General features: G+C 42.9%; 1 protein-coding gene across 2 annotated transcripts in view; it reads left to right on the plus strand.

The window, feature by feature from the left end:
• The window catches only part of abcf3 (ATP-binding cassette, sub-family F (GCN20), member 3), a 156615-nt gene that overhangs the window by 44846 nt on the left and 87984 nt on the right, over window positions 1-23785 (plus strand). For both annotated transcript variants that reach the window (XM_041182848.1, XM_041182849.1), the window contains 2 exons: window positions 8981-9078; window positions 18031-18153. In XM_041182848.1, coding sequence (XP_041038782.1) covers window positions 8981-9078; window positions 18031-18153 — 221 coding nt within the window. The remainder of the gene's footprint in view (window positions 1-8980; window positions 9079-18030; window positions 18154-23785) is intronic.

A 23785-nucleotide genomic window follows, 5' to 3' on the forward strand; every position in this document is an offset into this window, starting at 1 on the left:
AGCCTGCCAACACCTCCAATACCTTGTCACTCTCTATATCAATTTTCTTAAGAACCTTGCAGTCTCTCTCCCCGAGTTCGATACCTTCATCCTCATTCTCTTGGGTGAAGACGGACGTGAAGTATTCATTTAACACTCTAGCAATGTCCCCTAGCTCCACCTATAGATTGCCCCCTTGGTCCCTTATGGGCCCTTCAGAAATGGTCCCAGTGATCCAGGAATCTAAAACCCTCCCTCTTGCACCAACTCTTAAGCCACGTATTCATCTGCGCTATTCTCCTATTTCTGAGCTTGCTAGCACATGGCATTGGGAGTAATCCAGAGATTACAACCCAAGAGGTCTTGCTTTTTAGTCTACTGCCTAACTCCCTGAATTCTTGATGCAAGACCTCATCCCTCTTTCTACCTATGTCATTGGTACCAACATGTCCCATGACCTCTGCCTTATCACCCTCCCCCTTCAGGATGCCCTGCAGCCGTTCAGTGACATCCCGGACTCTGGCACCAGGGAGGCAACATACCATCCTGGAGTCGGCCACAGTAGCACCGATCTGTTCCCCTGACTATAGAATCCCCTATTACTATTGCTCTTCCTCCCTTCCTCCCCTCCTGCACAGACAGGCTGCTTGTGGTACCAGAAGCTTGGCTCTGTCTGCACTCCCTGGAGGAACCAGTGCCCTCATCAGTCTCCAAAATGGAATACCGATTTGTGAGCAGGACCCCAGGGGACTCCTGAACCACCTGCCTGGTGGTGACCCATTCCCTTCCTTCTTCAAGTCCCTTCATCTGCGGTGTGACCAACTCTCTAAACGTGCTATCTACGATGCTTTCAGACTCGCGGATGCTCCACAGTGTCCCCAGCTGCTGTTCCAGCTCTGAAACCCGAGCTTCCAGGAGCTGCAGCTGGACACACTTCCTGCACACACGCTGGTCCCGGGCACTGGAAATGTCCCCGGCTTCCCACATGGAGCATGAGGAACACACCACGGCTTTGAGCTCTCCTGCCATGACTTATCCCTTTAAATGAAACCTTTTAAGTCAATTACTCTAGGGCCCTTCTTTCCTGATCCTCGTTACTGCAGAGTATACAAACGGTAAACCACAAAAAGACCTTAAACTATGAGCAATTAAAGTAGTAAATACCTTATCCACTATTAACCAGTGATTCCTTTCCCTTGTAGCCTCTATTGCTGCAGCATGCTCTGAAGGTTTAAGAAGTTGGATAACAAGGAAAAAATGCAAAGATCACCTCGTCCCCTATGCACCGAATTCCCGCTTTGCACCAAATTCCGAATACCCACTCTGGCTGTGCCCCACTCAGGATGTGCTCGCTCTCCTGTTCATGTGCAAGCACACTAGCTGCTCATTTTAATCCTGTTTTCCAGCACCTGGTCTGTAGCCTTGCAGGTTACTGCGCTTCAGATGCAGATGCAAGTACCTTTTAAATTCTTTGAGCATTTCAACCTCAACCACCAGTTTAGGCAGTGAAATTCCTGACACCCACCACCCTCTGGGTGAAAAAGTTTTTCCTCGTCCCCTCTAATCCTTCTACCAATCACCTTAAATCTATGCCCCCTGGTAATTGACCCCCGAGCTTGGGGAAACAAGTCTTTACTGTTCACCCTATCTAGGACCCTCACAATTTTGCACCTCTCAATTAAGTCACCCCTCAGCCACCTCTGTTCTAAGGGAAACATCCCTAGCCTATCCAATCTTTCTTCATAACTGCAATTTTCAAGCCTTGGGAGCATTCTTGTAAATCTTCTCTGTACTCTCTCTAGATCAATTATGCCCTTCCTGTTATATGGTGATCAGAACTGTACACAAAATTTCAGCTATGACCTAACCAGTACTTTTTACAATTCCAGCATTACATCCCTGCTTTTGTAGTCAATACCATGACCAATAAAGGGAAGTGTTCCATATGCTTTATTTACGCCTTATCCACCTGTCTTGCCACCTCCAGGGACCTGTGGACATGTACTCCGTGGTCACTCACTTCCTCAACCCCTTTCAATATTTAAGACTGAGATAGATAGGTTTTTGATTGGTAGAGGGATCAAAGGTTACGAGAGAAGGTGGGAGAATGGGTTTGGCAAACTTATCAGCCATGATTGAATGGCGGAGCAGACTTGATGGGCCAAATGGCTTAATTTCTGCTCCTATGTTTTATGGTCTTATGGTTTATTGAGCATTCCTTTGCTTTGTTTGCCCTTCCCAAATGCATGACCTCACAATTTTCTGGATTGAATTCCATTTGCTACTTTTCTGTCCACTCAACCAAACCGTTGATATCATTCTGGAGACAACTGCTATCCTCTTCACTATCAGCTACATGACCAATTTTTGTGTCATCTGCCAATTTCCCAATCATACCTCCCACGTTTATGTCCAAATCATTAATATATATAGCAAACAGCAAAGGCCCCAGTCCTCAGCCCTATGGAACACCATTGGAAACAGTTTTCCATTCACAAAAACATCTATCGGCTATTACCCTTTGTTTCCTGAGCCAATCTTGGATCCAACTTGCCACCTTCCCTGTATCCCATTGGATCTCACTTTTCTGACCAGTCTGCCTTGTCTTACTAAAATCTATGCAGACCACATCCACTGCACTACCCTCATCAGCCCTCCTTGTTATTTCCTCAGAAAACTCCATTATGTTAGTAAGACACGATCTTCCCCCAACAAAACCATGCTGACTATCCCTGATCAATCTGTGCCTTTCTAAGTGACAGTTTACCCTGTGTCTCGGAATTAATTCTAATAACTTGCCCGCCACTGAAAGTACACTGACGAGTCTGTAATTTTCTGGCTTATCCCTCACACCCTTTTAAATAATGGTACAATATTTGCAGACCTCCAATCCTCTGGTACCTCGCCTATATCTAGTGAGGATTGGAAAATGATCCTCAGAGCATCCACTATTTCCTCCCTGGCTTCCTTTAACAGCCTGGGGTATAATCCATCCGGCCCTGGTGACTGATGCCCCTTCAAGGATGTCAGTCGCTCCAGTACTTCCTCTCTCTTGTTTGTTGTATCTAATGTTTCACATACCTCCTCATGAACTAGAATGTCTGCATCATCCCCCTCCTTAGTGAAAATGGAGACAAAGTACTCATTGAGAACCCTGCCACATCTTCAGCATCAACGCACAAGTTCGCCTGTACATCTCTGATAGGCCCGACCCTTTCCTCAGTTATTCTCTTGCTCTTAACGTATTGGTAAAACATCTTACGATTTTCTTTGATATTATCTGCCAATATTTTTTTGTATCCTTGCTTTGCTTTCCTAATTTCCATTTTCACTTCACCTTTGCACTTTCTATACTCCTCTAGGCTTTTTACAGCATTAAGTCTTTTGTGACTTTCATAAGCTTTCTTTTTCTGCTTTATCTTGGCCTGTATGCTTCTAGAAAATCGGGGGCTCCAGATTTGGCAGTACCACCCTTTTTTTTTTTGTTGGGACACGCCTACACTGTGCCCATAGAATCTCGCTTTCGAACCCCTCCTGCTGATTTGACACAGTTTTTCCTTCTAATAGCTGTATCCAGTCCACTCTCGCCAGTTCACCTCTGAGCTTCACAAAATTTAACTTCCCCCAATTTAGAACTTTCTCTCCTGTGCTATCTATGTCCTTCTCCATAACGATGCTAAATCTAACTGTATTATGGTCACTATCTCCAAAATGGTCCCCCGACTGCTACTTCATCCACTTGCCCAGCTTCACTCCCTAGGACTAAATCTAGAGTTGCACCCACTCTCATTGGGCTTGTTGTGTGCTGGCTAAAAAAGTTCTCTTGAATGCAGTTCAAGAATTTTGCGCCCAATGTGCCCTTCACACTGTTCGTATCCCAATTGATATTAGAGTAGTTGAAGTCCCCAACTATTACTGCCCTAATGTTTTTGCACTCAGAAACCTGCTGACATATTTGCTCTTCTAACTCTCTTCCAATATTTGGGGGTCTGGAGTACACTCCTAGCTGCCTCTTTTTTATTTCTGACCTCAACCCATATAGCCTCATTTGACGCCTCATTTAGTATGTCATCCCTCCTCACAGCTGTAGTGGATTATTTAACTGATAATGCTACACCCCCACCTTTTTTATCCTCCTCCCTATCCTGTCAGAAAACCCTATATCCAGGGAGGTTGAGCTGCCATTTTTGCCCCTCCTTAGCTAAGTTTCCATTATAGCAATGATATCATGCTGCCATGTGTCTATCTGTGCCCTCAGCTCATTAGCTTTATTTGCTGTATGCCTTGCATTTACATATATACCTTTTAACACTGCCAAATTCCTGTGCTGTACACTTTTTAACCTGTGCTTCTGTCTTTCAGAGTCATTCACTAACTCTCCATCTCCCGTTCCTGGCCCTGACTTTGCCCTCATGTTTCCACCCCTCTGCCAATCTAGTTTAACCCCGCCCACAACAGTACCAGCAAATCTCCCTGTGAGGATATTCATCCCAGTCTTGTTCAGGTGTAGATCATCCAGCTTGTACAGTTCCCAGCTTTCCCTTAACTGGTCCCAATGCCCCGGAAATGTGGTGCCCTCTCTCCTACACCAGTTTTCCAGCGACGCGTTTAATCGCTCATTTACTCACTTGCACGTGGGACTAGAAGTAATCCTGAGATTACTGTTTTAGACGTCCTGCTTTTCATTCTCTTTCCTTCCCAGCTCCCTAAAGTCTGCTTCCAGGACTTCATCCCCTTTCCTATCTAAATCATTGGCACCAACGTGGACCATGACCTCTGGCTGATCACCCTCCCCCAGAAGAATGTCCTGCAGCTGCTCCGTGACATCCTTGACCCTAGCACCAGGGAGGCAACATACCATCCTGGAGTCATGTCTACGGCCACAAACGCCTGCCTGTTCCCCTAACTAACAAAACCACAATCACTTTGGCTCTTCCTTTCTTTTTCTTCCGCTCGAGTACAGCTGAGCCACTCGTGGTGCCACAAACTTGGCTCTGACTGCACTCCTCTGAGGAACCTGTGCCCTCACCAGCTTTCAAAACAGAAAACCGATTTGTGAGCAGGGACTCCACTACCTGCCCAGTTTTCTTGGACTGACTGTTGATCACCCATTCCCGTTCTGCCCCCAGGCTCCTCAGCTGCGGCATGACCACCACTCTGAACATGCTATCCATGTAGCTCTCAGCCTTGCAGATGTGCCACAGTGACTCCAGCCGCTGCTCAAGCTCTGAGAGCCGGAGCACAAGGTTCTGCGGCTGGTGACACTACCTGTACATGTGGTCATCTAGGACATCAGGAGCGCCCATGACTTCTCTCATATTACAGGACACGCATTCCACATGACTTAGTTGTCCTGCCATGGCTTCAATTTATTTCTTTTACTTTTACTTTATTTTACTTTGATTTACTTCTATTAATTTTATGTTACTTGGCTCTACTTAATAAACCTTACCAAAAGTACTGTTCCTACTTTATTTTAAACCGTAGGAATAGAATAAACCTTAAACACTTACTAGCTGCTCACTGGACACCAAACAGCTAGCTCCTCCAACCAATCAACTTGCTTCTTTCCTGTGATGTCACATTCATCGCTCTAATCTTATTTGCCCTATGCCAATTTTTACATGGCTCAGGTATAACCTGGAAATTATTACCTTTGAGGTTCTGCGTCTTAATTTGGTGCCTAGCTCCTCATACTGACTATGCAGAACCTCTTTCCTAGTTCTGCCTATGCCATTGGTACCTACATGGACCACAACAACTGGATCCTCCCCCTCCCACTGCATGTTTCTCTCCAGCCCTGAGCATATGTCCCGAACCTTGGCATCGGGCAGGCAACACCGCTGCCCAGACTCTTGCTTTTTGCGGCAGAGAATTGTGTAAATCCCCCTCACTATACTATCATCAGGAATTGCTTTTGAGTTTTCAAAGATCCAATTCATTGCCATAAGACCATAAGACATAGGAGCAGAAATTAAGCCATTCGGCCCATCGAGCCTGCTCCGCCATTCAATCATGGCTGATAAGTTTCTCAACCCCATTTTCCCGCCTTCTCCCCGTAACCTTTGATCTCCTTACCAATCAAGAACCTATCTATCTCGGTCTTAAATACACTCAATGACCTGGCCTCCAAAGCCTTCTGTGGCAATGAATTCCATAGATTCACCACTCTCTGGCTAAAGAAGTTTCTCCTCATCTCTGTTCTAAAAGGTCTTCCTTTTACTCCGAGGCTGTGCCCTCGGGTCCGAGTCTCTCCTACTAATGGAAACATGTTCCCCATGTCCACTCTATCCAGGCCTTTCAGTATTCTGTAAGTTTCAATCAGATCCCCCCTCATCCTTCTAGACTCCATCGAGTATAGACCCAGAGTCCTCAAACATTCCTCATATGTTAAGCCTTTCATTCCTGGGATCATTCTCGTGAACCTCCTCTGGACCCTCCCCAGGGCCAGCACATCCTTCCTGAGATACGGGGCCCAAAATTGTTCACAATATTTTAAATGTGGTCTGACCAGAGCCCTGTAAAGCCTCAGAAACACATCCCTGCTTTTATATTCTAGTCTTCTCGAAATAAATGCCAACATTGCATTTGCCTTTCTAACTACTGACTCAACCTGCAAGTTAACCTTAAGAGAATCCTGGACTAGGACTCCCAAGTCCCATTGCACTCCAGATTTCTGAATTCTCTCCCAATTTAGAAAATAGTCTATGCCTCTATTCTTCCTACCAAAGTGCATGACCTCACACTTCCCCACGTTGTATTCCATCTGCCATTTCTTTGCCCATTCTCCTAACCTGTCCAAATCCTTCTGCAGCCTCCCTGCCTCCTCAATACTACCTTTCCCTCCACCTATCTTTGTATCATCTGGAAACTTAGCCAGGATGCCCTCAGTTCCTTCATCTAGATCATTAATGTATAAAGTGAAAAGTTGTGGCCCCAACACTGACCCCTGCGGAACTCCACTAGTCACTGGCCACGATCCTGAGAAGGACCCCCTTATCCCCACTCTCTGCCTCTTGCCAGACAGCCAATCTTCTATCCATGTAGTTTTCTTTTTGTTCAATCCCAGTTCTTTCAAAGCTGCCAAAAGAAACCACTGAGCGATGGGTTTGGCAACTCTGGTTTTATATATTCGTGATTGGCTATATTTCTGGAGGATTCAGCAAATGACCTCCTGCTTCCAACAGCCCCTCTCAGTAAAACAGCCTATCCATGTTTTGTAATTAATTGACAAAAATAATTAATGAAAATGAAAAATAACAGACAATACTTTTTTATTGCCCCAATGTTTTTTTTCAGGATGCTCACAGCAGTCAATGAGATTATTCTTTAATTTCTGAAGAGTCAATAACATTCCTGGAGTTGGCAACTCTACTAAGTGGGAGGCCACAGCTTTAGACCCTGTACCTCATGTGTAAGGCGCTGGATGGGAGGAAACCTGTGTAGATTATAAACACCGGCAGAGACTTGTTGGGCCAAATGACATGTTCCCGTGCTGTCTGTGAACTTGATGTAACAATATAATTAAGCCACAAGCACCAACATTAGACCCTGATCTGTGTTGTTGCAATTCTTTCCATTGCCTGTTCAACTTTGGCCACTTTGTGTTCTTTGTGTATGACTTTGCAGGGCATCACTGTATGCAAATGGTTTCTTTTAGCTCAAAGAGCGAGTAAATCAGATGGGCTTGCAGTAGCCTGGAAGCAATCCTTTGAATAGGATGCTACTATTAGCTAGATATAGGAACATAGGACTTAAGAGGAGGAGTAGGCCATTCGGTCCTTCAAGCTTGTACTCCCATTCAATAAGATCATGGCTGATCTGGTTATGGTCTGAATTCCACATTCCGGTATGCACCTTAAGCCTTGACTCCATTGTCCATCAAAAATCCACCTAACGTTGAATAAATTTAATGACCCAGTCTCCACTGCTCTTCTGAACAGAATTCCACTTACTAACAACCCCCAGAGGAAAAATTTCCCCTCATCTCAGTCTTAAAAAGGGATACCTCTTATTTTTAAACTATGTCCCGTAGTCTTAGTCTCCCCCACAAGAGGAAACATCCTCCCAGTATCTACTCTATCAAGTCCCCTCAGGATCTTATATGTTTCAATAAAATCACCTCTAAATTTGCTGATGACACCATGCCTTTGGTTCTTTCTTCCAAGTCATTGATATTGATTGTAAGTAGTTGAGGCTCCAGCACTGACCCCTGTGACAGTCCAGTGGTTACAACTTCGCTAACCTGAAAAAGACACATTTATCCCCACTCTCTGTTTGCTGTCAGTCTACCAATTTATTTATCCATGTTAATATGTCACCCCCTACACAGTGTTCTATTATCTTGTGTAGCGACCTTTCATATGGCACCTTATCAAATGCCTTTTGGAATCCAAGTTCCCCTTTATCCACCTTGCTTGTTACTTACTCAAAAAATTCTAATAAATTAGTTAAGCACAATTTCCCTTTCACAAATCCAGGGGCCCTGACTCCCTGATCACATTATAGCAAGATGCTGAGAAAATTATAACCCCCGCTTAATTATGGATTCTAGCCTGTACTGAGTTATCCAATCCAAGTTTGAGTGCTTAATCTGGCCTTCGTGCCCAGCATTAGGGAGGAAAAAAATAGTCAAGATTCTTGCTTGCTCTCCTCATGGGTTCATGGGGAGTGTCAGTGAGGACACTGTTGGACATGATTGAGTTACCCTGTCCCAGCCCCTCCTAGTCAAATAACCTGTCAACATCCAATGCCCAGAGCAGTGCATGAAAAATGGCTACTTGGTTGAGGGTTGAATGCAGTTATGTATCCAAGAGAGGAGATCAACATCTACAAGGGAGAAGGGGGAAAACTTTAGGGTTAGGGGGAGAAGAGTTGTGGGGGGGGGGGAAGTAAAACATTTGGGTTATCCCATTTTCAAATGGTAACATCACTGAGATTTAGATATTCTTCTTGAGTTAAGAATTTCACTTTCTCCTGTGTTCATGTCATGTGATTTCAGACAGTAGATGCTAAGAAGCTGGAAAAAGCTGAAGCCCGACTAAAAGCAAAGCAAGAAAAGAGGACAGAGAAGAGTTCACAGAAGACAGCAAGTCCTCTGTAAGTACATTGAGATTTGATTGCGCGCTTTCTAAAAGCAGTTATGAGCTTCTGGGTTTGATATGACTGCAGATTCCTCCTTCTCCACAGATAAGTGGCCTGATGGCAAATTATGGCTACTTTGGCTTTCTGTGCATTGTTTGCTGGAACTGAGGAAGTGGGCTGTGTACAAAGCAGAGCTTTGCTAATATTGAGTGTATATGGAGTAGGGGAAGAGATTTTTTAATAAGCTCAGATTCTTCAACCTTGAAAAAGTTTTCTGCTCCTTATTAATTGCAGTTCAACCATAATATATTTCAGTTCTGGAAAATACTGAACCTAAAACATCAACTGACTCTTATTCTAAGATGATAGGAACAGGAGAAGGCCAGTCAGTCCTCAAGCCTGTTCTGCCATTCAATTAGATTAAGACTGTTTTGTACCTCAACTCCATTTACATGCCTTTTCTGCATCTTTCCTGAATCCCTTAGCCAACAGAAATCCTGAAAATTTGAATTGCCCCATAATCCACAGCCTTTTGGGGGAGAGAGTTCCAGCTTTCCACCATCCTTTATGTGAAAAATTGCCTCCTGATTTCACTCCTGAATGGCCACACTCCAATTAGAAGATTATGCTGTCCTGTTCTGGATTCCCACATCAGAGAGAATAGCTTCTCTGCATTTACCCTTTTCATATTAAGTATCTGGATTTGGAGCATCCCTCAACCTTCTAAACTATAGGGAAGAAAAGCCAAATTTACACTAAGCTGTCCCCCTGATTTAACCCTTTAGGAATTGTTACTATTCTGGTGAATTTGTACTTTACCTTTTCAAAGGCCAATACATCCATCTAAAGTTGGGTGTCCAAAACTGAATCCAGTACTCCAGATAGAGTCTGACTAAGGCTCTGCATAACTGAAGCATTGCTCCCTTGGGTATTCAAGCCCCCTCGAGCCAATATTTTGTTTGCCTTTTCAGTTACTTTTAGGAACATAGGAACATATTTTGTGTCTCTGTAAGAGCTTTGTTATTTGTAATGGACACCCAATTCCATTGGCTTCTTTACAGTTCCGAGTCTCTCACCATGAAGAAAATATTCAACCTGTGTTTTCCCAGATTCAAAGTAGACAATCTTCACATTGAGCTCCAGTGCTATATTTTGGTCCAGTCACTTAATTTGTCTGTGTCCCTTTTGTAACTCTTGTTGCCATCCACACAACTCACTGTGCCTTCTAATTTAATGTAACCAACAAATTTGGGCATATAATTCTTTATTCTTAAGTAGTAGCATAGGAACAATTAACAAGTGATCTCGCACCAATTGCTATTTGAGGAAGAGAGTTTCACCTTTCTAACTTCTACAGCCCTTTTGTGTAAAAGTGTTCCCTAACTTCATTCCCGAAAGCTCTGGTTCTAATTTTAAATTATACTCCCAAGTCCAATACTCCCCAGCCAGCAGAAGTAGTTTCTCTGTCTAACCTATCTGTTTCCCTTATAATCTTAAAACTTTGATCAAATCACCCTTATCTTTGTAGATCCTAGGGAATACAACTCCAGCTTGTGGAATCTCTTTTCATAATATAGCTCTTGGAGTCGATGTTTAATTCTGGTAAAACAAGACTGCACTCCCTCCAAGGCTAATATATCCTTCTGAAGGTTTCCCATTTCTCACAGTACAAAGTGCTCACAGCGTGGTCTAACCAGGACTTAGTTTAACTTTTACCTCCTTGTAATCCTCTCCATATAAAGGTCAGCATTCTATTAGTTTTTTTGATTACTCTCTATGCCTGATCAGAAATTTCAAATTATCCATGTATCTGGCCCTCCAAATCTCTTTGAAACTTCTTTTTATTTGTTCTTGGGATATGAGCATCGCTGGCAAGGCCAGCATTATTTCCCAGAATTTCCCTTGAGAGTCATAGAATGGTGTAGCACAGAAGGAGGCCATTTGACGCATCAGGTCCGTGTCAGCTCTCTCCCCTTTCTCCATAACCCTGCAATTGTTTCTCTTCAGAGATTCCAATTTTATCTTTTGAAAATCATGGTTGAATCTGCCTCCACTACAATCTCAGGCAGTGCATTCCAAATCCTGACCACTCGCTAGTTATAAAAAAAGTTCTTCCTTGTGTCTTCTTTCCCCATTCACCTCCACTGATGTCTCCTGGTTCTCCACCCTTCAGCCAACAAGAATAGTTGCTCTCTATCTACTCTTTTATAATCTTGAACACCTCACCTCTCTTCGTGATGGTGAGCAATCCCAGCTTTCTCAACCTATCACATAACTAAAGTCCTTTATCCCTGGAGCCATTGGTGTAAATCTTTTCTGTACCATCTCTCAAGCCTTCACCTCCTCCCTAAATTGCAATGCCCAGAATTGGACACACTATTCCAGTTCAGGGTGATGCAGTTTTTTAATTAAAGTTCAACCCAGCTTTTTGCTTTTGTACTCTGTGTCTATTTATAAAACTCAAATACCTTTTTAATCACTGTGCTGATCTGCCTTCTTGAACTGCTGCAGTTTGTGGTTTTGTTACAGTGCAAAAAACCTGACAGTGCTGTTAGGGAGTTCCAGGATTTTGACCCAGCAATTAAGATGCAACAGCGACATAGTTCCAGGTCAGAATGGCAAGTGATTTGGAGGCAACAATCTTCAGTGGATGGTCCATCTCAGCCTTCTCCAGCAGTCCCCAGCATCATAGATGCCAGTCTTCAGCCAAATCGATTCACTGCATATGATATCAAGAAACGGCTGAAGGCACTGGATACTGCAAAGGCTATGGGCCCTGACAACATTCCAGCAATAATACTGAAGACTTGTGCTGCAGAACTTGCCACGGCCGTAGCCAAGTTGTTCCAGTACAGCTACAACACTGGCTATGTGGAAAATTGCCCAGGTATGTCCTGTACATAAAAAGCAGGACAAATCCAACCCGGCCAATTATTGCCCCATCAGTCCACTCTCCATCATCAGTAAAGTGGGAAGGGGTCATCAACAGTGCAATCAAGTGGCATTTGCTTAGAAATAACCTGCTTATCTATGTTCAGTTTCAGTTCTGCCAGGATCACTCAGCTCCTGACCTCATTACAGCCTTGGTTCAAATATGGTCAAAAGAGCTGAATTCCTCAGGTGAGGCGAGAGTGACTGCCCTTGACATCAAGGCAGCATTTGACCGAGTGTGGCATCAAGGAGCCTCAGCAAAACTGGAGTCAATGGGAATCAGGGGGAAAACTCTCTGCTGGTTGGAGTCATACCTACCACAAAGGAAGATGGTTGTGGATGTTGGAGGTCAGTCATCTCAGCTCCAGGACATCACTGCAGGAGTTCCTCAGGGTAGTGTCCTCGTCCCAACCATCTTCAGTTGCTTCATCAATGACCGTCACGAGGTCAGAAGTGGGGATGTTCATTGATGATTGGACAATGTTCACCATTCGTGACTCCTCAGATACTGAAGCAATCCATCTTCAAATGCAGCAAGACCTGGACAATATCCAGGCCTGGGCTGACAAATAGCAAGCAACATTTGTGCCACATAATTGCCAGGCAATGACCATGTCCAACAAGAGAGAATCTAACCATTGTCCCTTGGCACTACCATCACTGATTTCCCCCACTATCAACATCCTGGGGGTTACCATTGACCAGAAACTGAACTGGACTAGCCATATAAATACTGTGGCTATAAGAGCAAGTCAAAGCCTAGGAATCCTGCGGTGCGTAACTCACCTCCTGACTCCCCAAAGCCTGTCCACCATCTACAAGGTACATGTGATGGAATACTCTCCACTTGCTTGGATGAGCTCCCACAACACTCAAGAAGCTTGACACCATCCAGGACAAAGCAGCTCGCTTGATTTGTACCCCTTCCACAAATGTTCGTTCACTCCACCACTGATGCACAGTGGCAGCAGTGTGTACCATCTATAAGATACACTGCAGGAACTCACCAAGCCTCCTTAGACAACAGCTTCCAAACCCATGACTGCTCCCATTTAGAAGAATCCATAGGAACACCACCACCTGGAAATTCCTCTCCAAGCCGCACACCATCCTGACATGGAAATAATCGCCATTCCTTCACAGTTGCTGGGTCAAAATTCTGGAACTTCCTCCCTAACAGAACAGCAGGTGTACCTAGACCACATGAACTGCAGCAGTTCAAGAAGGCAGCTCACCGCCACCACCCCAGGGGAAATTAGGGATGGGCAATAAATGCTGACCCAGCCAGAAATGCCCACGTCACATGAATGAATTAAAAACAAAACAAAGTGCTTTTAGGGAGTTCCAGGATTTTGACCCAGCGATAGTGACGAGACGGCGATATAGTTCCAAGTCAGAATGGCGAGTGATTTGGAGGAAACCATGCAAGTGGTGGTGATCCCCATAAATCTGCTGCTCTTGTCCTTCTAGGTGGTACAGATCATGGGTTTGAAAGATTTCCCACCACTATTTCTAGCTTTTCAACATTTAGAAAGTATCCTGTTCTATCTTTTTAGGTTCAGTGTCTACATTGCATTCCATATGCCATGGTTTTCCCCATTCACTAAATTTATTAATATCGCTGTAATTTTATGCTTCTATCTACACTGCCTACTATGCTGCCTATCTTTGTCATTGACAAACTTGAATATGTGGCTTTCTATTCCATAATCTAAGTTATATAGTTGAGGCCCCAACATAAATCCTTTCAGGATACCACTAGTAACATCCTGCCAATTAGAATAGCATTCCACTATCCCTCCCTATCTACTCGACTAGTTTCCTAACTAAATCAATAATTTGCCTTAAATTCTACAAGTTTGATCCATGAGCTTCAACTTTAACTAACAGTCTCTTAATGAGGGATTTTATCCAATGTTCTCTTGGAGTCCATATAAATAACATCCATAGACATTCTCCTGGCCATTACTTCAATCTTATCTTCAAAAAATTAATTCAGATTTGTCAGTTGCGACCTATAACTTACAAATCCAGGCTGGCTCTCTGGTCAACTAAAAATTTTCCAGGTGTCCAGTCATTCTATTCTTTATTATAGACTCTGCTAATTTCCTGACGACAGATGTTAGGTTAACCGGTCTATAATTCTCTGGTTCCCCTTCTCTTGCCTTCAGCCAAGTTATTAATATATGTTATCAATACGCTGAGACCTCAATACAGATTCCCAGGAAACACCAATAGTCACATCTGCAAATCGTGGAACTGGCCCAAGGGAATGAATGGCCTGCTCGCGTTCCTGTATTATGTTTCCTGCTGCTCCTCATGTTTTACCTGTCGACCAATTACCGGCCCATGTCACAAGGCTACCTCCAATTCTTTGCGCTTTTATTTTTGTTACTAACCTGATTAAATGCCGCCTTGAGGTCTCTGTAGACACTCATCTATCCAATACACTAATAGATAAATCAGACTTGAGCCACCCATTGCACTTGCCTGCCATCTTGAGTGTTTCCTGAGCTTAATTTTATTTAAGATATATTTAAAAAATTACAAAAACTGAAATGTCAAAGCAGCAGGTTCAGAACATCAAGACAAGTTTAGAACAGACACCAAACAGACTCTGGAAGGCTGGAATGGCTTATCAGCAAGATAGGTGAGGCCGGGGCATTGGGCCCTGGGTAGATGTTGTGATGGGATGGTGGTTGGGTTGGTATTCTGTAAAAGCAGTGATCACATTTATATGATGCTGTATCACATGGCCAATATATTTGAATTCTTTACCCACTGAATTGTTTTAATGTACCGAGATTGCAAATTAAGCAAAATGTGGTCAAATAGGTCCAAGTGCCTTTTCATCTGAACCAATCTTGTGTAATGTTCCCCCACCACCTCCACTCCCCATGCATTAAGTTTCTCATCACGTGCCTCTAACACAACCCTGCAACATTGCAAACAGATTGTAAAAATGTTATTAACAGGCCTAGCTGCATTGTGTGATTGATTCTAACTAGTCAGTGTCACAGGTGCCAGTTCTCAATGTTGAGTCACTTATTTCAGCCATGCTGTTGTGGCAAGACAGCAAACCAGAAACAGGCACTGCTTACAGGGGAAGGAAAAGTTGACTTGGTGTCAGCTCCAGGCTGTGCTTATTCACCTGTCAAAGGGTAACATTGGTGCAGTGTTGTGAGGAAGTGCACAGCACAGGGAGTATAGTGCCTTTTTAAAAAATTTTGTTTTCTCACCAAAAATAAATAAACCATGGCCTTATTTCAGCTCCTCTAAGCACATGTTCTGCCTCTTTGAAATCACCCAGCAGGGATCTCATCTGTGCTTTGCGTGCTTCCCATTCCCAGTGTTGCTGGCAGGCAGACTCGCTCCACTGTTCCAGAAAGAAGCAGTGGAACATTTTGGTCCGAAGCCTTGTTTGTGATATTGGGCATGGGGAGGATCTGGAATCCTCCTGAACTGATTAAGGGACTTGTAAGATATGGTGTTCTCCTTCACTGACTCTCACTCATCTGTGGAAAGTCTGTTTGCCTTGCCAAAACTTCATTTATATTGGTATTTAAAATGAATAGATATGTGGTTGTATTTGCTTTGAGCATCTCAAGGGCAGTTAGGGATGGGCATTGAATGCTGACCTAGCCAGAGACCCCCATATCCCATAAATAAATGAATAAAACTTTTTGTATGCTTTGCTTAATGCTAGCTGAAATTGTCACTTTCTTTTCAAGTGACATATATAATATGAAATGAAAATATCTGGAAGATTTGAATGCTGAAAATGTGCAGTCTCCCACATATTGTTTCATTTTCCTTTCTTAGATGGACTGTTCAAACGAGTTTCTCCCCTAGAAACTGTCAAATCGCACTGGGTTAATGGATAAACTTCAAAGACTCCTTTGAAGTGTGGTTTTTCCTGAAGCTGCTGGCTTTGATGTGGCTTCTGAGCTGACAATTTTGAAGCTTTTTTGCACGAGATATTGGAAAAACATTCCTGTTCTAATATGTTGATGTTTCTTTTTGTTCTTTATTTTAAGCAAGTAAGATTGTTGATTACTCGTGGTGCCAAATTTTGGGATTATTTCTGGGGCACGGGGAAGTTCGAGACTTGCCCGAGTTGCAGCGTTCTTTGAACTTTTCAAAATAGGGTGTTTGTTCCATTAATCAGAGCTGGAATCAGTCGCAAATCTCCAAGATGAAAGGACAGTGTGGTAAACTAATAACCGTAAGTGAATATCTGGTACTTCCTGTGGCTCAGTGTTTGAATGTGTTGCCTGATGTGGTACAGAGCCATGCAGTCCAAATTAGACATCCTGCACTGTTTGACTTTAGGGTTTTGCCAGATATTTTTCTCATGGTCAGCACCAACAGCTATTCCCAGTCCCATGAGCCAAATTGTGTGACTTCATACACACACTAACTGCTGACGCAGTCGTAGAAGAGATAAACTTGATACTCTCATTAGTTCACTGAATTAGCATGTACTCTTTACTGTCGGGTAGCAAAACATAAACACAGACAGATCTCATAATTTAACCTATAAACTACCGATAGCTTTATTAAAGGAGAGATCAGCTCCTGGCAGGGTAACCAGGAAACCTGGAGTGAACAGTCTGACAGCGCAGATGCAAGCGAGGTAGATCGCAATATCCTTAGCATACCTGTGGAAGCTGACCCCATGTGACAGGGCGAAGGATGGATCTGTGTAGGAAGAGAAGCCATTGCTCGAGATTGGTAAGTGTGCTACAAAGCAACAGCAGTCACATGGGGCTGGACGATGAATATGAGTCAATAGAAGAGGATGGTGTCAGCCAACATGTGAAATGCTGCAGAGATGATGAGGAAGGATAATCCACCACAGTGGCAGTGAATGTTGCTCATGACTCCTGTTGGGGCTTTTGGTGCTGTGGAAGTTGGATTTTTAAAAATTCATTGATGGGATGCGGGGATAGTTGGCTAAGTCAGCATTTATTGTCCACCCCTAATTGCCCTTGAGAAGATGGTGATATACTGCCTTCTTGAACTGCTGCAGGATTGGACAGATTTGAACAGAGATTTGAGGAAGATTGTTATGGAGCAGGGAGGGAACAAAAATTTAAAGAACACCGGAGATTGACAATAGGGTAGCTGTTAACGGGCTTAGTGTGGTTTTCTTGAGTGGGGGTTATAACAGTGATGATGACAATGGCAATAAGCATGGGGTAGTGAGAGGAAGGTCAGTGATCAAGCTTCAAATATCCAAGACATGTACAGCCATTAATTCAAAATAAGCACTCAATAAAGGGGAAAACTGGAAGAAACTTGTTTCTACAAAGAGTTATTGGAATGTGGAATGCCTTGCCACAAATTGTGGTTGATGCTAAATCAACTGTAGGACTCAAAGGGGCCTTTGATAATTATTTAATTATGAAGAATATGAAAATCGTGTGGGGACTGCAAGATAGGTTCATTGTTGGCAGTAAGGACCAAATGACCATCTCTTGTGCTTGTGGGATACCAGATATTCACTTGGGAGGAATAGAAGAATATTTAGATTTGTAATACATGTCTACCACACTGACCTTTTATCTTGGCGATCTGCGACTGATTCCAGCTCAGATTGATGGAACAAACACCCTATGTTGAAACCTTGGGCAAGTATCAAAATTCCCGTGTCCCAGAAATAATCCAAAAATGTGGTGCCATGGGTAACCAAGAATCTTACTTTTTTAAAATAAAGATCACAACCAGAACATAAGAAAATGGCAAAATCCTAAAGCAGGAACGTATTTCCAATATCTTGTGCAAGAAAGCTTCTATTTGTCTAGGATGATTGACAGCTATTCAAAAACTGCTCTGGTGGTATAGGTGAGGTCAGCAGTTTGCAGTGTTGGGAATTGCGGGCATCAACACATCACTTCCAAGAGTGGCCCATTAACAATATCCTACTCGTGATTGTAGCCTATGACAAATAATTCAGTGAATGATGCTTGGCTAGTAATGGCTTTTCAGTTGTGTTAGCCTTTGGACATAAGGTTATACTCTAATTTGTTCCAGGGTTCTTGAGGAAGCCTCAGCCAGCCAAGCTTCCAATAAGAAAGAAAGCCGCTTGGAAGCTTCAGGAAAGAACAAGTCGTACGATATTAAAATCGAGAATTTCGATGTCTCCTATGGAGACAGGTGAGTATCGCTGCTGCTGAACACTGAACGTATTTGGTTCTAATTGATAGAGATTGATTGTCATGTTATCCAACCATTGTTGTATCATGTGACTACCAGATGGTAGAAGGTGAACTAGATGGACCTTGATTTATTTTTGTCCAGCAATTCCTACGAAGTATATATAATGGCCATTGTGTGAGAGATGCTCTGGTACCTTTCCTTTGACCATTGGATGATGGAAGAGGTACCTCTCTTGTCCTGGCCTCCCATGTTTATACAGCAATAGTAATAACTTGTATTTATTTGGGACCTTCAACATACCTAAGTAGCATTTTGGGATGCCTTACTATGTTATAAAGCAAAATTTGACACTGATCCATGTAAGGTAGATGGTCAAAATCTTGGTCAAAGAGGTAGGTTTCTAAGGACTGTCTTAAAAGAGGAAAGAGCGCTAGTGAGTTGGAAAGGTTTAGGAGGCAAATTTTTTAGCTTATGGCCTAGACAGCTGAAGGTTCAATGATCTGTCGTAGAGCAATTAAAATTTGTCTTGTTCAAGAAGCCAGATTTATATTAGCAGAGACATCCCAAAGGATATCTGGAGAATCTTGCAGAGATTGGGAGGGTGAGGCAATGGAGGGATTTAAAAAGCAGGATGGGGATTTTAAAATCGAGACATTGCTTGACTAGGACTTGAGCACAGGGGTGACAGGGGAACAGGACTTGATGCAATTAAGATCTGGATAACCTCAAGTTTATGGAAGATCGAATGTGGGAGGCAGACCAGGACTGCACTGGAATAGTCAAACCAAGAGAGAACGAAGGCATGAATGAGGTTTTCAGCGCAGATGAGCTGAGACATTGGCAGAGTTGGTTGACATACTGGAGGGAGAAATGGGTAGTCTTGGTGATATTCTGAACCTTTATAAAGCTCTGGTTAGTCCCCAACTGGAGCATTACATCCAGTTCTGGTCATCACATTTTAGGAAAGACATGGAGGCTCTTGAGATGGTGCTGAAGAGATTTAGCAAAACAGTTCCAGGAATATGGAGTTTTAGCTACAAGATTAGGTTGGAAAGGCTGGGGTTGTTCCCCTTGAAGTGAAAGAGATTGAGAGGACATTAGGTAGAGGTATACAAAATTATGACAGGCTTAGATAAGGTAGACCAGAAGAAACGCTTCCTATTATCTGGTGGTACAAATTATCTAGGGGCCACACATTTAAGGTTTTGGGCAAGAGATGCAGAAGGAATTTATTTATGAGACGAGTAGTAATGACCTGGAAAACTCTTACCCACCTGGGTGGTAGATGCAGAAACAATCAAATATTATAAAAGGAAATTGGTGAGCACTTGAAGGAAATAAACTTGCAGGGCTACGGGGATGGAATGGGAGGGTAGGACTGACTCTGTGATGCGGATGAGTGTTTGAAAGGCCATCCTGGAGTCAAATGTGACACCAAGTTTTCAAAGAGTCAGATTCAGCCTCAGATAGTTGTCAGGGTGGAGTCAGCAGCTGGACAGTGGAGTTTCTAACGGCACCAATGATGATGGCCTTGGTATTCCCAGTTTTTAATTTGAAGAAATTTCTGCTTGTACAGTGCTGAATGCCAGATAAGCAGTCTGACAATTTAGCAACAGTGGAGTGGTCAAGAGCAGTGTTTCTGCTGTCCTATAGGTCAGTAGTTCTTGAGCATTTTTGGTTAAAGGAAACCTCTTTAAATGGATCAGTAATTGCAGATCCCTCTCCTCCCATACAAATGAGAATTCATATAGAGTATTGTATTGTAAGTACTGCATGTAAGCAGTGTTTTAATAATACTGATAAAGAATCAGGCATTCAGTGAGATGGATGAGCCTGCTTCTCATTACAATCTGTCTATCCTTGGTGTGATGTTTGACATTGGCATTCATGAAATCATTCTTCGCACTCTGCTTGCACCATGCCTGCCTCTGATCACTGCTCATTTTGCTTACTCACTGCTCTTGACCATGATGTCCTGGGTGGGCACAAGCACTTTCATATTATTTTGCAGAGGGCACTGCAAAGTCTCCGCCGACCCCACAGTGTCCACAGACCCCAGTTTGAAAACCCACACTTATAGGTGTTGTCAGTCAGCAGTACGTGCAGCATAAAACTGTTCTTGGATTACAAAATGAGTGTTTGCAGGCCTTGGAGCAGAATGAGCCTGGGAATTCCCACTGTTTCCAGTCCCATGCATCCATATGTTTGAACTGATCTGTCACTATGCCAGCACACCTGCTGGCAGGTCACTTACCTTCAGGGACATTGTTGCTCTCAGGAAAATTGCTCGTCCCTGCTCAATTACACAACATTGAGGTAGTTAGGGGCAGAAACCCTTGAGAAACCTCTTAGCACCCTCTGTAACTCTTTCGAGTACAAACCCGTTTCCATCTGTTTCAGATGAAGTTACATTGTTTTCATAGTTTGCCATTGTGAGATTTGAACTCTTGATAATCTTTTAAATGAAAACCAAATCAACAAAATTGGGATAAATCAGGCACAGCCCCTAATTCAGGTCAGCCGTAAAACCAAGGACAAAGTTTAAAGGAACCTTTAATGTAACTCTTTCGAGTACAAACACGTTTCCATCTGTTTATACAGATGAAGTTACATTGTTTCATAGTTTGCCATTGTGAGATTTGAACTCTTGATACTCTTTTGAGTAAACCTGTTTCCATCTGTTTCAGATGAAGTTACATTGTTTCATAGTTCTCCATTGTGAGATTTGAACTCTTGATAATCTTTTGAGTAAACCTGTTTCCATCTGTTTCAGATGAAGTTACATTGTTTCATAGTTTGCCATTGTGAGATTTGAACTCTTGATCTTAGGGTTACAAACCCAGTACCATAACCACTTGGCCATTTAGGCCTAAAGTAACTCTTTCGAGTACAAACCCGTTTCCATCTGTTTCAGATGAAGTTACATTGTTTCATGGTTTGCCATTGTGAGATTTGAACTCTTGATCTTAGGGTTACAAACCCAGTACCATAACCACTTGGCTATTTACGCCAAGCAAAGAGGGGAATCTGTCAGTAACTCTTTCGAGTACAAACACGTTTCCATCTGTTTCCAGAAGAAGTTACATTGTTTCATAGTTCTCCATTGTGAGATTTGAACTCTTGATACTCTTTTGAGTAAACCTGTTTCCATCTGTTTCAGATGAAGTTACATTGTTTCATAGTTTGCCATTGTGAGATTTGAACTCTTGATCTTGGGGTTTCAAACCCAGTACCATAACCACTTGGCTATTCAGGCCTGTAGGAAGCCTTTACTGCGACAAATAAGCGAATTATGTTTAGTGGAACTATCATCAGGTGCTTAATTAGTTTTTGAACAAGCAGTTTGATATTGGATATGCTAAAATGCCCTGTGGAGCATTTTAAACCTTGTATTAAGAAGTGAGCACCACAGGATGGCTAATTACTTGTAAGTGGTGTATAGAAAGGAATAAATTAACAATGAATGTTAACACCCGGTCAGCCAGTGAGTTAGAAGCAGGGCGAGACTTATTGTTTTAATTTTGAGGCCCTGAACTTATGACCGAAACTGCAGCACTGTCTCCCGAGTACAGCAGGATTATTTCTCCAGCAAAATGCAGTGATTGGAAGATCGTCATCTAATGCAACTTGTATGCATAAATACCAATTACAGTCACTTAGAGTGGTGCAGTTTCCAGGTATGATTAACAGGGGAATTATCCAATCATCTCCATTCGGACTGGGATTTGTGATGTCACTGTGCAGCCATAGACTCATGAAAACACTCGATTAATTTTTAAAAATTCATTTATGGGATTTGGGCGTTGCTGGCTAGGCCAGTATTTATTGCCCATCCATAATTGGCCTTCTCAAGCGCAGCAAATTGTTGGGCCGTGTAACAACTGACCAGTAATGGTGGGGAAAGCAGAATCCACAACAGCTTCTAAATATTTGAAGGGTCTGGGGAAAGGGCAGGGAAATGGACCTAAGTAGATAGATTAGACTCATAGGCGTTTACAGCATAGAAGGAGGCTATTCGGCCTATCATCTCCATGCCGGTCAACAAAGACCTGACTACACTAATCACATTTTCCAGCGCTTGGCCTATAGCCCTGGAGGCTATGGCAATGCAAGTGAATACCTAAATACTTCTTAAATGTTACAAGAGTTTCTGACTCAACCACCCTTTCAGGCAGAGAGTTCCAGACTCCCACCACCCTCTGGGTGAAAAAATTTCTCCTCAACTCCCCTCTTAGCCCTCTACCTCTTACCTTAAATCTGGGTATTGACCCCTCTACTAATGGAAATTTTAGGGAATTGGCTCGAACACAGTTGACAAAATGGGGAAAATTCAAGGGAATGGGGCTAAATAACTTGTTTTGATAGCTGTCTTATAACACTTCGGGCTGAATGGCTTCTTGTGCTGAGAAAGTTTGCAGTGCCAGAGTTGTTCTACACTAGATGTCTCCCCTGCAAACTTCAGCTTTTCCCAGGTGTGTTTCTTTTAGAGCAAAAGCCTCTTGGGTTTTAATTGCAGCAAAATTACATCAGTGCTTGTTTGAATTGTCTCACAATTGAACAAAATAAACAAGTTTAGTACAATTCAATAATAAAGGCGAAGTATGATTTTGGGGGGGGGGGAAATTGGGATGTTACTCACTTTTTGGTTCGGAAGAATATTGTATCTTTGAAATGGTGAGAAACTATAAAATGCTCATTTTCAAAGGGATTTGAGTTCCCTTGTACAGAAACTCAAAGTTAACATGCAGGTGCAGTAAGCAATTAGGAAGACTAATGGTATGTTGGCCTTTATTGCAAGGGGGCTGGAGTATAAGATTAAGGAAGCCTTGCCCAAATTGTACAGGACTTTGGTGAGACCAACCTGGGGTATTGTGTACATATTTGGCTCCATACCTAAGAAAGGATATATTTGCCTTAGAAAAGGCACAACAAAGGTTCAGTAGATTGATTCCTGGGCTGAGAGGATCTCCGATGATGAGAGATTGAGTAGAATGGCCTATACTATTGGAGTTTAGAAGAGTAAGAGGTGATCTCATGAAAACATAAGATTCTGAGGGATTTACAAGGTAGATAATTGCAAGCTGTTTCCCCTGGCTGGAGAGTGCTGAATTAGGGAGCATACACTCAGGATAAGAGGCCAACCATTTAGGATTGACTTGAGAAATTTCCTTACTCAGAAGGTCGAGAGTCTTTGGAATTCTCTACCTCAGAGGCCATGGATGCTCAGTCATTTAGTATATTCTAGGCTTAGATCAATTGACCCTTGGACTTTAAGGAAATTGATGTATATGGAGATACGAACATACGCATTCGGAGCAGAAATAGGCCTGTCTGTCATTCAGTCAGGGCTGATCTGATTGTGGCTTCAACTCCACATTCCACCTACCCCCGATAACCTTTGACTCCCTTGTTAATCAAAGGTTGGGTGGGAAAGTCAAGATTCAGTCATGATCTTATTAAATGGTGGAGCAGACTTGAGGCCATATGACCTAGTCCTGTTTTTAGTCCCCTCCATTTCCCCTGTATCCCTGATGGTTTGCAAAGGGTCCCCTTATTATGCAATATTGTCTCTCCTTTAGGGAGTTATTTTAAAGGCATTGAGGGAGAGTGCAGTGATGCATTCTGACCA

The sequence above is a fragment of the Carcharodon carcharias genome, chromosome 2 (genome assembly GCF_017639515.1).
Source record: "Carcharodon carcharias isolate sCarCar2 chromosome 2, sCarCar2.pri, whole genome shotgun sequence".
Taxonomy (NCBI): domain Eukaryota; kingdom Metazoa; phylum Chordata; class Chondrichthyes; order Lamniformes; family Lamnidae; genus Carcharodon; species Carcharodon carcharias.